Raw genomic sequence first — 16,304 nt, 5'->3', positions numbered from 1 at the left:
TACCTATGTGGTGACTATATCTGTATATAACAAGCAAACCCCTGACTTTTCTGTGTCACTCATTACCGTACATATTCTATAACAAGAGGGGTTTCATAAAAGATTGTAACGTACCTATGTGGTGACTATATCTGTATATTAAACAAGCAAACCCCTGACTTTCTGTGTCACTCATTACCGTACATATTCTATAACAAGAGGGGTTTCATAAAAAGATTATAACATACCTATGTGGTGATTATATCTGTATATAACAAGCAAACCCCTGACTTTCTGTGTCACTCATTACCGTACATATTCTATAACCAGAGGGGTTTCATAAAAGATTATAACGTACCTATGTGGTGACTATATCTGTATATAACAAGCAAACCCCTGACTTTCTGTGTCACTCATTACCGTACATATTCTATAACAAGAGGGGTTTCATAAAAGATTGTAACGTACCTATGTGGTGACTATATCTGTATATAACAAGCAAACCCCTGACTTTCTGTGTCACTCATTACCGTACATATTTCTATAACAAGAGGGGTTTCATAAAAGATTATAACATACCTATGTGGTGATTATATCTGTATATAACAAGCAAACCCCTGACTATCTGTGTCACTCATTACCGTACATATTCTATAACCAGAGGGGTTTTCATAAAAGATTATAACGTACCTATGTGGTGACTATATCTGTATATAACAAGCAAACCCCTGACTTTCTGTGTCACTCATTACCGTACATATTCTATAACAAGAGGGGTTTCATAAAAGATTGTAACGTACCTATGTGGTGACTATATCTGTATATAACAAGCAAACCCCTGACTTTCTGTGTCACTCATTACCGTACATATTCTACAACAAGAGGGGTTTCATAAAAGATTATAACATAACCTATGTGGTGATTACATCTGTATATAACAAGCAAACCCCTGACTTTCTGTGTCACTCATTACCGTACATATTCTACAACAAGAGGGGTTTCATAAAAGATTATAACATACCTATGTGGTGATTACATCTGTATATAACAAGCAAACCCCTGACTTTCTGTGTCACTCATTACAGTACATATTCTATAAGACAAGAGGGGTTTCATAAAATATTATAACGTACCTATGTGGTGACTATATCTGTATATAACAAGCAAACCCCTGACTTTCTGTGTCACTCATTACCGTACATATTCTATAACAAGAGGGGTTTCATAAAAGATTGTAACGTACCTATGGTGGTGACTATATCTGTATATAACAAGCAAACCCCTGACTTTCTGTGTCACTCATTACCGTACATATTCTATATAACAAGAGGGGTTTCATAAAAGATTATAACGTAACCTATGTGGTGACTATATCTGTATATAACAAGCAAACCCCTGACTTTCTGTGTCACTCATTTACCGTACATATTCTATAACAAGAGGGGTTTCATAAAAGATTGTAACGTACCTATGTGGTGACTATATCTGTATATAACAAGCAAACCCCTGACTTTCTGTGTCACTCATTACCGTACATATTCTATAACAAGAGGGGTTTCATAAAAGATTATAACATACCTATGTGGTGATTATATCTGTATATAACAAGCAAACCCCTGACTTTCTGTGTCACTCATTACCGTACATATTCTATAACAAGAGGGGTTTCATAAAAGATTATAACGTACCTATGTGGTGACTATATCTGTATATATAACAAGCAAACCCCTGACTTTCTGTGTCACTCATTACCGTACATATTCTATAACCAGAGGGGTTTCATAAAAGATTATAACATACCTATGTGGTGATTATATATGTATATAACAAGCAAACCCCTGACTTTCGCACCCCTCACTTCCACAAACTTCCCAATATCACAAAAATTTAAATCTTGATATTAGTACGCCTCATGACTTAAATAGCAAATACTAAAGCATTTCCATGAAATCCTAGAAAATTCCCTAGAGATTTCAATTTCTAGAAGAACTATATTTTGTTTTTCAACATCCCGCTGTCCTAGAAAGGTGTAACCTTCTATACGAGTATGTGTTAAAACCCAATAGTATGTGTGCCCAACAGATGATCGGTACCGGAAATGCATTAGACCAGAAGTATACTGCAATGACCAGAAGTAGGCGATTTTTTGACCGAAGTATACTTTTCAAACCGACGTATATGTACACTTTCTTGGTTGGGAGAAACAAAAGAAACACTTTTACGGCACCGGGAATACTTTAGATCAGTATTAGATGGCAATGCAAAGAAGTAAACACTTCCAGTATATCCAAACTTGTGTATTTATATATTTTCTTTATAGGTGTTACAATAGAACGCAAATACGGCAACGGAATAACCTTAGACCAGAAGTTAATCACAATGACCAAATGTAGACCTTTTTACCAACATTTTAGATGAACGTATATATATTTTCATTACTCTCCACAAATGTTTTGATATGAGCATAGGACTCCATCATAATACATCATCATAAGTGCTCTCAATAAGATTACTACGGTTTGTATTTAATCCAAATAACCTAAAATAACTCGTATGAAGTAAGAGTTGGGGATTTCGTTAGAATATCATGGAATAGTATAATTTCATTGGTACTTATAAACCTGTTTCACAACTCTCCCATTTAAGGCCCCCAAACACTGATCTTTAAACTTTTTGTGAAATATATCAGGAGACAGGAATATCTCCCAGTGAACATAATTTATTTTCAAGAAAGTTCGCCAAAAAGGATATCCTATAGCGTACCTGCTATTCAATAGTAAATAGCGTGCAACTGTTAGTAATATATAAGAGGGAAGGAGTTCCCTGTTACATTATAACATGATGTATGCATCTGTTTGTTTTAGCTTACGCTAAAAAAATCCAGAAAAAAATCAAACTTGGTGGGTAAATATAAAAAGTACTATAGGATTACTAGTAATTAATTTGAAACATATTGTGTTATTGCTTAACGAAATTCCACCCAAGGTCATTGGTTTTCATGAGGGTGCTCCTATATTAATCTTTCCTTAGACTAAGTTAATGTAAATAATTAATGAAAAAAATTTAAGTTTTAATTAATTAATATATTACAGTGCCTACTGTATCCTCCCTGATTGTTGTAACGGATTTGAAAAGGTCACATAAATAAAAGATTTCACCTTCGCTGTATAAGTTCTTGCTGTTAGACCTGGCCACTGAAACATTTCAGTAGCAGTGTGGCACTAAAAAGTTGGACTCGCTGGATATAAATATCTGACTGCAACATGATGTCATTCCAGTATTCAATGTAAAACTTTACACACAGCCTTGAAAATATCTAAAAACAGTTAGACTGATTACTAAAATCGGAATGGCTAAATATCATAGTAAAAGAATCGTTCAGTCATTGAATATTTTATGTATATCTAGGTCTTATTTACTGTTTGTTGTAAGATATCAATTAACGGTGTATATCTACTGATCTATAGTCACTAGAATGGAAAAAAAGATCATAAAAGATGTTACATTTATAAACTTAAAATACAGGTGAAAAATACCTGGTAGAGAATAGTTTTATCAACGGAACTAACTTGTGGACATTTAGAGACAATCCCATCATAAATGCTCCATGTTTTAGTGCAACATTAACCTTCCAATATTGAGACACATATATGCAATTAAAAATGTTCAACTCTTTAAAACCAATGACCAACAAGATTATGGAACATCTGATACACGACCTCTAGTAATCCTGTTTACGGTCAATAAATATTTATAGGCATGTTATGTTGGAGGAACGCAGTCCTTGCAGAGTACAATATTGCACATAAATCTGTGAAAAACGCTGGGACCAAGCCTCCCCCCATGGTAGTCAGTATTGATTGCCCTTGCTCTTAATTCGCTAAAACTACGCTTAGTGTGTGAATGATTCTCAAATTTATGTCCGGAAAAACAACTAGAGTATTTATAAATTGAATTTGTTTAACGTATAATTGTAATTTATCAGTTCAACACCTTACCTCTATGAATTAAAAAAATGTTAAAAATTTTCTTCCCTTGTTCGTGATCTCAGGATTGCGAAACATTAACACGACAACACATTTTTTAGATTTGTCAGTACATTTATTTGAAAATCTCAATTTATTTACTATACACATTTGTGAAAGTTGTCGAATTACAGAGCTGAATGTGCCATGTATTGTCCCAGTACTTTGTATTCGCATAATAAATATCAGCTGTCATAGTGCTATATGCACAGTAGTGCGAAGAATTATTACTTAATTTGTATTCAATCTTAGCAAATACCCGCGGCTATTTCTATTCAAAATTCCACGTATTTGTTTAAATAGCTCGTACGATTTCGGCAAAACTTCAACTATTTTAGATCAGTGTAGAGGAATTCCAACGTCGATGTTCATAGCTTTTCTTAGTAAAAGAGCTGTGATGTAAACGATAGGGTCCTAAAATATTTTAAAAATTTAATTAGTCGTATATCCTACATCATGTACCCATTTTTCAGGGTTCATGATTAAGAGGACCGGTAAGCAAAATTATTTCAGATTTTGCACTTCTAGTTCAAATTAAATATATTTCAAACGTGAAATTGGAACATTATAGGCTATTGTTTAAAAATATACAATATAAATAGACAAAAATATAATTTTGTAATGAGGCTGGATTCAAAACAGTACGGTTTTATAAATTGTACAGTTATAGATATTGCTATTGAAAATTAAAAACTAATATCAACATCAACAATACTATACATATAAAACACTTACATTATGACAGTTGGGCATCCATATTTAAAAATGATGCAGTCTTTACTGCATTCTAGGAAGCAAGAACTTTACCCAATTTATGTTCGTAATACCATACTATTTCTTCAATCAAGTTCAGTAATTATATAATTATTTACATATCTAACTAGTACCCAATAACTCATCAGTGGGAAATTTATGCGATATCCCCTCGACGAATTTCTTTCTTGAAAGTTGCGATTATTGTCTCGAGTATTGCTTTGTGATTTCACTTGCTATAATCATTGACTAACTGCGCTCGTTGATTCCTCGCATTGTGGTCACGGAACGAATGGTTTGTTCAATGAAAATAATAAACGGTCCCTCAGCTAGTATGAATATATGTGGTCCCACATGTGTAAGGAAAACCAAATTCAATACATTACATGCACACATTCCCAATTTAGTTAATTCATTAAAATAAAAAAAATAAACTAATTTATTAGTTTGCCTTGTTGCCACGATGTTGAAGTAAAAAGTGACTCACAGAGAAACTCTCGTCATACAAACTTATTCAAAATAATACCTGTAATCGTATTAAAGTATTTCTAGTCACCATAGAACAGCATCAGTAAGACCTCCAAAAAACTTGATACATATAACTTATCTGATTTTAAAATTTTATTTATGCAATCAATTTTGAAGATCATTACTGATTATGTATGAGTTGAATAAATAAAGCCATGGCGCGCATCTTGTATGCAGCTATTATTTTGGGTAATATAAAAATCTCTCATGTGAAAAATAAATATAATACTATAAATATAAATAAATAATGTATTATGTCATAGTTATTAAACTTAATGTGCTTGAATACAAAGAAAAGATAGGAATATTTTAAAAATTCTCATTGTCTGGAACAAACAGTAATTATTATTATCACCGTACTAATACCAGTTTAATGTCCGTCTAAAACGTCTTTCATTTACATGTAAAATATGTATACACTACGTAAGTATGTATACGACTATCTGTATGTGAAATATTGAAATCATACAAATCCCACATTTGTGGATGACAAAATTACGAAGAACTGAAGATTAGTTAACCATATTTCTGAAGGCTACCCATATTACCTGTATGTATTACGACCACATGCGATTTATCTAATGGATACAAGATTTACTTTATTCTACAAAAGTGTTCCATTAAAGTCAATATACACACTTGATGGAAAGTTTAGTTCTGTAGCATTAAAGAGATGAAGCTAAGACTCGTTTAAACTTGGAAACAACGAGCAATGTCTTAAGTTTTTTCCAATTGTAAGAAAGAACAACATACCCTAACAATTTCTTTGTTCAATAAGTGACTGTTCCAATAAGATTTCTATTTGAACAGTTTAACTGTTTGGTGAAAGAAGCAAGTATTTTTTGTTCCATGTCGTTTTAATGCTTTATAATTCAATATTATTGGATCGACTTACATAACTGTCGTAAATGTCCATATGGACATGATGAACAACTGTTATGGATATTCGTAGCATATTTTACTTACCATATCGTTTAGCTTACACATTTATACATCAAATTCAAAGATAGCAATGTTCCGTGATGTACTTTTGTCGTAAATATTGTGTATACCTTTTTAGCAAGAAATGTTGTTCACAGGTCTTCTTCGAAAATTTACACAATTTGTACAAAAAAAAAAAAATATATAGTTAGAAATATACACATTTTTTATTTATATTTATGTTTTCTTAATAAAACTGAGTAATTAAGCACTGTTTTAGACTTCGCCAGCCGTAAGCAGAGGAGTGATGTGAGAAGGATCTATCGAAACTGGTTCACATATTTAAACGGTTTTTATTAAATTTGCTGTACCGATTACCGATAAAATTATAGCCTTAATAAAGTCGAACAAAACTTTAGAAGTGATGAGTCAAACAGAGAGATGAGTTTTAGCTTTTGGAATTCAAATTTCCGCAACTCATCCCTTTTCCCAATACTAGTGGGAACCTACAATAATTGATTTTACATAAAGAGATATTGCGTAAGAGTAAAAATACTCAATGGTTCGTTTATATTAAGCATGAAAACAATAAAATTTCAACTGGTCAAATAATTTTAAAGATATTAGCAACATAATCTCTTTGTGTTATTCCTAATGTGACAGTAACAAACGCCTTTGATAACATATAATTTTCTTTCAGAACTATCCAAACAAACGTAGTAAAATTCAATAACATGTACATGCCTTAGTTACATTGCTACAGAATGTTTCAATTTAATCACGTTACAAATATTTCCAGCGGTGAACATTACGGTAGATGTTTATTGGTTGAATAGTTCACAAATATCGTGAATCAAATAATTAATGTTTATACTATAGATAGTATAAACATTAATTATTATAATATAATACTTAATAATAATACATGATAGATCATTATAATATAATACTTAATATACTACAGTCTAATTTTAACATAATTAAACTGGAAACATGAATACATCCATTAATAATAATACTTACATAAGAGTTAATAATCTGTACGTTGGCAAGCGGAATTTAGGGTGTACACTGTTATAAGTTCAATCCATTAAAATTAGTTCATAAGGAGTTACAAAAATCTACTTTTAACTTTTTCGTTTGTGTACAAATTTTGGGTCCATTTGGGTAAACTTGTTACTTAAGGCACTATGTAAATGAGTTGTAGTATGAGAAATGGTAATAAAATAAGACAGTTCTTAAACAAAATATCGTCTAAAATAACACAATGAGGGTAAGAATTATGTTTTTGTTTAAAAATATGTTTGCACTTGTAAAAATAATGCGCCAGTCACAGTTATTGGTGTGTAGGGGGGAGGTGGACTTGTGATCGATACTATACAACGTTTGTTAATTAGATAAAGTGTTGTATTAGAGAGAATTATGAAGATAAGATAAGCTTTGAATGAGCCGTGTAGTGGAAGCAAGGTTCTGACTGGAGTATGGTGAACTATACTGGAGGTTCCAGAGGTAACGGGTGTGCTGGAGGCTCCAGGAGACATGAGGCAAGACGCTGGAAGGCCAACTCCAGAGAGAGGACAAGGATGCACTGTCTGAATGCCGCTTTGGACAAGATTCGGTTGTAAGTAGATAAATGAATTTGTCAAAAGATCAATATTGTGTAATTTTATTAAATTAACAATAAAACGAAAGAGTAGCCTACATGTTATTGACCATTGATGGTGTTTTTAAAGGAGAAGAGGATTTAGGGCATTTGCCATCGTTGCATATTACACAATCTAATACATTTTGTAACATGTAAGTATGAAAAATATACGACATTCTATTATCCTTATGTATAATGTGTAGATTACATAATGTCGCGCAACCTCTGTTTGCTCTGATGTCATTCAGGTAAGTGTAAGAAAGGGCTATGTAGTTCTAGCTTTGGTGGTAAATGAAGAAGACTGGCTGGTAACAATTATAATATCTCAATATTTTAATCGTATTGGTAATATCGTGACGAATATGAACCAAATAACTTAGACGAGTGTCTAAATTTTTTAATGTTAACGCTACAAATGACAATTTTAACAGTATGGATGAGTTTAATGGTTTCTTTATAAAGTTATCGTTATTGGCCCCTGCATATACCGTCTCACTGGTTCACAAACATCTGTTCAAGATAGTGGCTAAGGATAGCCACAAACTACATATTGCATCTGAACAGTTTAATCTGATGACCTTCCAGGTATGTTATCATTGTTGATAAGTTTGTCGATCGAAGGTAAGTCATTTCTGCGCATATCTGAGTGACAGAACGTATGAAAATCCACACATACTGGGCGTCTATGGAGATCTCTCCACTACTCAGATCCAAACCATCATTCATCCAAACCATATACATTATCTTACAGCATTTCTTCGTTTATAGGTTAATGCCCGTTGATCCCTGCCTTTACCAGAGTGGTAGCATGCACCAGAAATTATCCAAGATAGAGACACTAAGGATGGCTATCAATTACATATCTGCGCTGCAGAGATCCCTCTCCCTGAATGAAGCTCTAGACTTAATGACCTTCTGGAGGATTCTGACCAGTGGACTCAGTCAGCAAACCGCTCAGCTAGTTGCTGCGAGTCTTCGACTGTATTCCTTCAACAAGGTACAACACTCTTGTTGGTCATAGATATAGTTTTGGTGGGGTTTCTATCAACATTTTTTTCAATTATGGTTTCATTTATTGCCTATAGTTAGATGCAATTCTTGAAACTGAATAAAAAGAAAGTTTTACCTTTAGTGATGTAAACCTGCATGTCGCCAGTGGCCAGCAGTGTCGACTCTCAGTACTGCCTGTCCTCTCACTGTCCAGGAGCCTCTGCCGGATCCTCCCGACAGGCGACAAACTTGGGTGTCTCGGTGGCGACAGAGTCTACAGTCTGCTGATCCTGCACATACGCAATGGTTTCCTGCAGAGACACAACCACACTACCTGACTGCTACCTCAGCTGACAGCGAGGTTGCAGCCGATTGTTATGGCATTGACGAATTCATGTTTTAGTTGTTAAGTTTGTGTTAATTGAATAAAAATTTTCTGATACAATGTACTAGACATTATAAAAAACCGGTTCATAACCAGCTAAATTGGCGCATAACCGGTTACATTGGCTCACAACAGGCTAAACGAGTTCATAGCCAACTAAACCGATTCATACCGGTTAAACTTAGAAGCAAAATACTAGCTAATCTTATAATAGCTTAACTGTTCAGATATTTACTTTTTGCGTAAGTGGAAAACCAAAAAGACTTTCACTACGTTTTTAATATTATAAACATTCATTATAAATAAACGCAAACAGCTGACTTAGCCTATTCAAGTATTATATATAACTGTACGTCTATTTAAGTGGTGTTGAAACTATGAACAATAGAATAATGACCAACAGAAGAACGAGGTGGGTCAGGTTTCATACTTTCCATTTATAGTTTCTTTGTTTTTATTACATTTCCTTCTCACATGTACACTTACTATATATTTGTCTTATTCTAACAACAGACAATTCATTAATGTTATACACTATTTCTCTCTTATGTCGAAAACTAGTAAATTATTGTCCTAAATATAATTAAAAACTTTTATGAATATTATTTTTTTTAATAGTATTTAGGTAGAAGTCCGTAATTAACATGAACAACTCAGTGAGATAGGACTGTTTAAGAGTATATGAGTATAATTTCATGAATGTTAATTAGACTGTTTAAGAGTATATGAGTATAATTTCATGAATGTTAATTTTAATTTGAGATAGGGAAGCGTTAAAAAGATACAATATATATATATATATATATATATATATATATAATATATATATATATATATATATAAGAATAGTTATATTTGTGCAGCATTGTATACCGTAAAAATCTTTTTTAAACAACAGTTAGTGGTACCAGAAAATAAAAAATTACAAGAGCTTTAATTTGTTTAACAACACTAGTAAATAGTGATTCATTATCTTTAGTATTAATAGCTATTAAATTACTGCTTATTGTGCAGTGCTACTGGTAAAAGTAATTTTACCAAATTAAATTTCACACTGGTAAGAGTACTTTAACCAAAATTAAGTTTCACACATAAAGCATATTATTTGAGAATACAGACAGTTATACAAAACTAAATGAAAAAATAGTAATTTATATGGATGAGCGCGATATACTAAGTATCAGTATCAAGTATTGAAGTATCAGTATCGATTGAGGGGATTTACAAGAAGATATGGTAAGCGTTGTAATATTCATAGTAGCAATAAATTAGAAACGATATTCTTAGTACCTTTTGAATAATTGTTGGTAACAGATAATGTGTAAAGTTCGTATCATCATCAATACACGAGTAGTTTTGTGAACCAGTTCCAAGATTCTCGACCATTGGTCTTTAAAGTTCTTGTAAAAGAGACAAATGGCAGGATATCACGCTGTTCTCTGACCCTCCGTCAAGTGAACCTGAACTTGTTATCAACCTGAAGCCTTAAGTCGTAAGTATTTTATATACACACACACACACACACACAACACACACATATATATATATATATATATATATATATATATATAATATATATATACTATTATATATACATATATACGCTATTTTATATATATACTATTATATGTATAATAGTATACAGTATTTAGTATATTATTACTTTCACTCTAGATGCGGATATTATTTAGAGGTAGGAAAATTAAAGACTCATGGCTAACATGTTAAGATTTTCTTGGAATGTACGACGAATCTTAAGCGGTGACGTCCCTTCCTTGTGCCAAACGTGTTCAATCAAAGTTAACCGACTTTATTGTGTTTAATTACTAATACTAGTACACTTTGACAAATTTAAAAAATGGAAAATATTTCATACAACTTATTCTTGAACATATGAAGACCTTATACAGAAAAATGAATCCAATCACAGTCGATATTATGAGGATATGTTTCAACCATGCATATAATTAAATCCCATACTATTATTACTTTTATTCCGTTTTTTTATTGAAGTTATGGTTAATTACACACAAAAGAAAATTAAAATTTTAATCTTCAAACTTTAAATTTTAAAGGAGGCCTTTTCATCTGTTACGGCATCTTTTAACAATAAAAGAACAATTAAAAAGGAAAATGTTCGTTGCTGTGGCTTTGTCACATCTAAAATGCAGTTGTATCGAAACTGCCTTTGAAGTGAAAGAACGTAGAATGATTAAAACCCTTTGTTTTAAAAAAGAATGGAGGATATGAGACATTATTAAAGAATGGAATATCCGGTAGAGACCAGTTTGAAACTAAGGGGTTGAAAAGTTTTAATTTAGGCGGACGTCCTTCCTTTAGTCGCGCAAAATTTAAACAATTATGTTTAACGAATTAAATTGTTAAGACGCATATAATGTAACAAACATTTACTTAATCACATTGAAGTGGGGCATATTTTAATTTAAGGTATACAGGGTGTACATAAAGTCCTGCACGGGTATAATATTTTCTGAACGATAACAGATAAAGAAACAAGATTTGGTACATCAATATTACACCTAAAAATCTACTTTTTGAAGGAACTATCAGTTTTCTGTAATATCATGGGGACGTCCCGCAAGGAGTCAGAAGGAAATCTTAAATAGGAGCATAGGTCAATATGGACATCATTTTAAAGGGCTTATCTAGCAGAGTTTAATGCCGCAAACCGCACTCAAAAAGATTGATCCAGTACAAAATGGCGGCTGTTCAAAGATTTTACTTGGTTACATTTTATTAGTAGCCATAACCCCAGTAAAGCAAAACTGCAACCAAACGAATACTGCAGCTAACTACTACATTATGCTTGTCAGTTGTACAGAAGTGAATTATGACATTAGTTATCCTCAAGGGTTACAGATTTGGTCCTAATATATTGATAACGGGGAAAACCTGATAACAGTAACAATTAGAAATCTCTTATCTTTGGGTCGCAGTTAGGACTTTCCTATTAGCCAGTCTATTCATAGTAGGGTATTCTAGTTTTCTTGTTTTAGTAGTGCTGTCCATCCATTTTATCAGTGCGCTTTAGTACAAAAGAGTTTGTCGTATTGCTTGTAGTTCTCAACTACACTATGTCGCTTGACGAACGTGAACGTATAACACTTCTTATGATGGTTGGGGAAATAACAGACGATCATACGAGGAAGCATGCCATTTATTTAATGACTACTTTCACGAGAGGCAGCCAATTTCTAGAACAACTGTAGGGAGAACTGTTCAACACTTTATGAAAACAGGAAGTGTTTCCGATCGTCATAGTTCGCTGAGATTTCTAATTGTTACTGTTATCAGGTTTTCCCCGTTATCAATATATTAGGACCAAATCTGTAACCCTTGAGGATAACTAATGTCATAATTCACTTCTGTACAACTGACAAGCATAATGTAGTAGTTAGCTGCAGTATTCGTTTGGTTGCAGTTTTGCTTTACTGGGGTTATGGCTACTAATAAAATGTAACCAAGTAAAATCTTTGAACAGCCGCCATTTTGTACTGGATCAATCTTTTTGAGTGCGGTTTGCGGGCATTAAACTCTGCTAGATAAGCCCTTTAAAATGATGTCCATATTGACCTATGCTCCTATTTAAGATTTCCTTCTGACTCCTTGCGGGACGTCCCCATGATATTACAGAAAACTGATAGTTCCTTCAAAAAGTAGATTTTTAGGTGTAGTATTGATGTACCAAATCTTGTTTCTTTATCTGTTATCGTTCAGAAAATATTATACCCGTGCAGGACTTTATGTACACCCTGTATAGTTTTCGATATCCAATACATAGTATTGGTTTATACTTCATTAAATTATCTTAGTTATTGCTATTTTTTATACATGAAAAAAAAAACACACACACACACACACACACACACACACACACACACACAAATATATATATATATGTCATAGAGCGAGTAGCTATAGCCTTACGCTGAAGGAGTAGTTGATCGTTTGGATGTCTTATTCGTGGGGCGCTAACACATCCTTTTACCTCTTTAAAAACGTCGTCCTTTGTATCTTTAGATATTGCCTGATTAACCTCACAATCAGTACGAATAATTCGCATTTTTTGTTCATATTTTCTAAATTAGGGCATTATTTTAAAGAAATTAGTATCTTTAAACAACGTTTTGAACATTACATCATAAAATTATAGGCTTGTTCGAACTCTGAACTTCAATGAAAGTGAAGCACATTATTGCATGAGTCACTTATGGCACAAAGGGGACCACAGGAGTCACAAAATAGAATAATATGTGAGATATACAGAGATACAGATAGGTGCTATATAGGGCTCTCTGACCGTTAAGAGGTTATTTTAATACTTATTTTGGATTTGAAGTAACTAACTGTCAACTCCAACAATCATACTCATCTTAATTCTTAGGCGTATGCTGCCGGTGTCATATCTCACATCAGATTCCTGTTTACACCAAGTCAATAATTACGTACACAATTACACAACTAAAGTTTCTGTCTAACTTCTGCGGACTGAAAATGGCTCTCCCAATTAGGCTTAAATATCTCAAGAATTTAATTTTGTGAGTCAATTTCAACACTGTGTGGACCACAACATTTTTATGTTATTACACTTATTTTTACCAGAGAACCAAATAACCGTACAATCTTATTTCATATAGGGCTTTCAGGGTATCCGGATTATAGATGTCATCCAAACATCTACAGACATATCTCAAAAACACAATGGATTTCATCTGGAAACTCTTATCTAAAGCGACCCTACGAATTTACAATGTATTAATAAAACCAACAATATTAGCTAAATATTTTGTTTATATTAACTATATTATTCACCGCCACGAAAAACCGTGTATAATATGTCTATAATAGTTGTAAAAGAAATATAAAAGACATATCCACTAAACTTGGGCTCAGACGGCACAAATTTATTAGATTTTTAAACTTTAGAAAGTACAGAAAAAATATTTTAAACAGATTATTTCATACAAATTACAACACAGCATTACAAATATTATAGGAGTAAAAGTATAAAAGGGTATTTAAATACTTTAACAAATTACTTCCCACAGCAAAAGAATTTTCTTTTTTTGTTCATAAGTAAAGCATTGTAAAGTAAAGCATGTCGTGGAAATGCTTGGTACAGTATTTGAAAAACTTTGACATGGTGGATACAATTATTTTAATCAAATTTATAATTTCATATGACATTCAAGTTAAATGAGTTCTTGCATTATTATTAATTAACCTCATCACCTAATGTTGTTGTAAATTAGAACCTGTAGATTATATTTCAACTACGTGAAAATAGTTATCAATTTATTTTGGTGCTTTATTGGAATATGTAGATATCCAGGTAAGTAAGTAGTCAAATTCTTTAAGTTGATGTTTCCTTCACGACAAGAAACCAAGAGAACCATCTTCACAGAAACTTGCTCCAGAGTCCGTAACATCCAAGTAGTACCGAAGTCCTGTTTGGAATTTCAATTGAACTTCCAAGTTTCAGTTACAAAGCTGAGACTTATGGACTGACTTGTCTTTGCCTAACTTATAATAATGTTTGCAGCTCTTCTTCAAACTGACGTTTATACCTAATCAATACGAGCATCTTTTCATATGCCTGTTTCGTATAATTAATTTTTGCTCGTTCATTTATATATTAATCTTTCTAACAAATTGTTAGTTTGTTTCACATATATACATTAATTGTTATAACAACTTTAAATACATTTCCCTATGTACATAAAACTGAATTAGAAAATGAAAATGAAAAGTTTAAAACATTAGATTGTAATATATTTAACTTAAATTCATCTAAATATACATTTCATCAAGTGATAAGTTTTGTCAAGTGTGCTCTAAATAAATTCTAGTAACTCTGACAGCGATGTTTAATTCTTTCAAAATATATTTCTACGGCAAAAAATGTATTAATTTTGATTCACATAATTACTTTCACAGTATACTTATCATGACTAACCTGGATCAAAAAATATTCCTGATCTCCAAGCCAACTTCTAAATAATAACATAAATTCTCATACACAAATCTCTTTAAATTCTACCATAAGGTATTCTGCACACAATATTGTATGTATTTGGAAACCAATAACTTTGTATCATATCTTTTTCTGGCTCCAAAAATACAAATGAAGCCCCAAATACTAATGTTTTTCTGCTCTCAAAGTCAAATACGTCAGTAGGCATTTAATATTTACAATAGCGCATTCTTAAATTATTGACTAGGTACTTACTCATACTCAGAAACTTGCAATATATATATATATATATATATATATATATATATGTATATATATATATATATATATATATATGCTCTATTTGTTTCCAAAATCTAGAATTACGCACATGTATTATGTGTAGAACTTGGCTTAAACTAATCAGGATATCTTGTTTGCCTGTAGCACGTAACATACTCTTGACATTCAATTATTTATATTCTTAAAATGTTATATATAACAATGGGGCATTTCTTATAGACATAGTTTTTATATTCAGCAAGAGGTTAAAGGTGTTTTTTTCTAATATAACTCGAATCTTTGAAATGATATCCTACGATCATTAACTATTTGGAAGTTCGACATTAGTAAAGATTACTACTATTAGATTCAAGTGTCAACTGTAGTTCTTAAGTAACTCTACTTCTTTAATATAAATGCTAGCAATAGTGGTGAAGTTATTTGTTTAAAATATTTTGATACAAACCGTAACTTGCAATAAACCCTATACTTACGTTATCATACTGTATATCAGTTGTCACAACACACGTTTAAATCGCAAGAAAGGATAGCAACGTCACTCGAGAAGCAGAACAAAGAAATCATGATGAAGATAACATAAAATGTAACGAAGAGTATCCTTGACTTGTTAAAGGCATCAGATAACTTTCTTGGCGACTCACAAGATTAACTTGTCGATTCCTCGTACAAACCTTTTTAGTGCAATACATCGGTAGTTTTTTTATTTCTTTAGTGCTGAGACATACTGAGATACTAAAGCTTGTCTCAAACTCTCTTATCCGTTTGTTTGTAGCCTACGCTTGTAATAGACTGGTTTTGAAT

The 16,304-nt window shown here is 32.3% G+C and overlaps 1 protein-coding gene across 1 annotated transcript; it reads left to right on the top strand.

Annotated features, from left to right (window-relative positions):
* The first annotated feature begins 7,687 nt into the window (after positions 1 to 7,687).
* On the top strand, positions 7,688 to 9,244 carry LOC124365627 (neurogenic differentiation factor 1-like). Its single transcript, XM_046821618.1, has 3 exons — positions 7,688 to 7,827; positions 8,620 to 8,848; positions 9,008 to 9,244. The coding sequence occupies exons 1-3, from the start codon at positions 7,688 to 7,690 to the stop codon at positions 9,242 to 9,244; spliced, it is 606 nt and encodes a 201-aa protein (XP_046677574.1).
* The last annotated feature ends 7,060 nt before the right edge of the window (positions 9,245 to 16,304 follow it).

This window comes from Homalodisca vitripennis, chromosome 6 (genome assembly GCF_021130785.1).
Source record: "Homalodisca vitripennis isolate AUS2020 chromosome 6, UT_GWSS_2.1, whole genome shotgun sequence".
NCBI lineage: Eukaryota > Metazoa > Arthropoda > Insecta > Hemiptera > Cicadellidae > Homalodisca > Homalodisca vitripennis.
Note: the sequence above shows the minus strand (reverse complement) of the source record. Positions and strands in the feature narration are given on the sequence as shown.

Bases quoted from the DNA above. Each gene is read 5' to 3' on its own strand.
- LOC124365627 (XM_046821618.1), top strand. From the start codon at position 7,688: ATGGTGAACTATACTGGAGGTTCCAGAGGTAACGGGTGTGCTGGAGGC. The intron at 7,828-8,619 runs GTAAGTAGATAA...CTTCGTTTATAG, and splicing joins GCTTTGGACAAGATTCGGTT to GTTAATGCCCGTTGATCCCT. The intron at 8,849-9,007 runs GTACAACACTCT...GCATGTCGCCAG, and splicing joins GACTGTATTCCTTCAACAAG to TGGCCAGCAGTGTCGACTCT.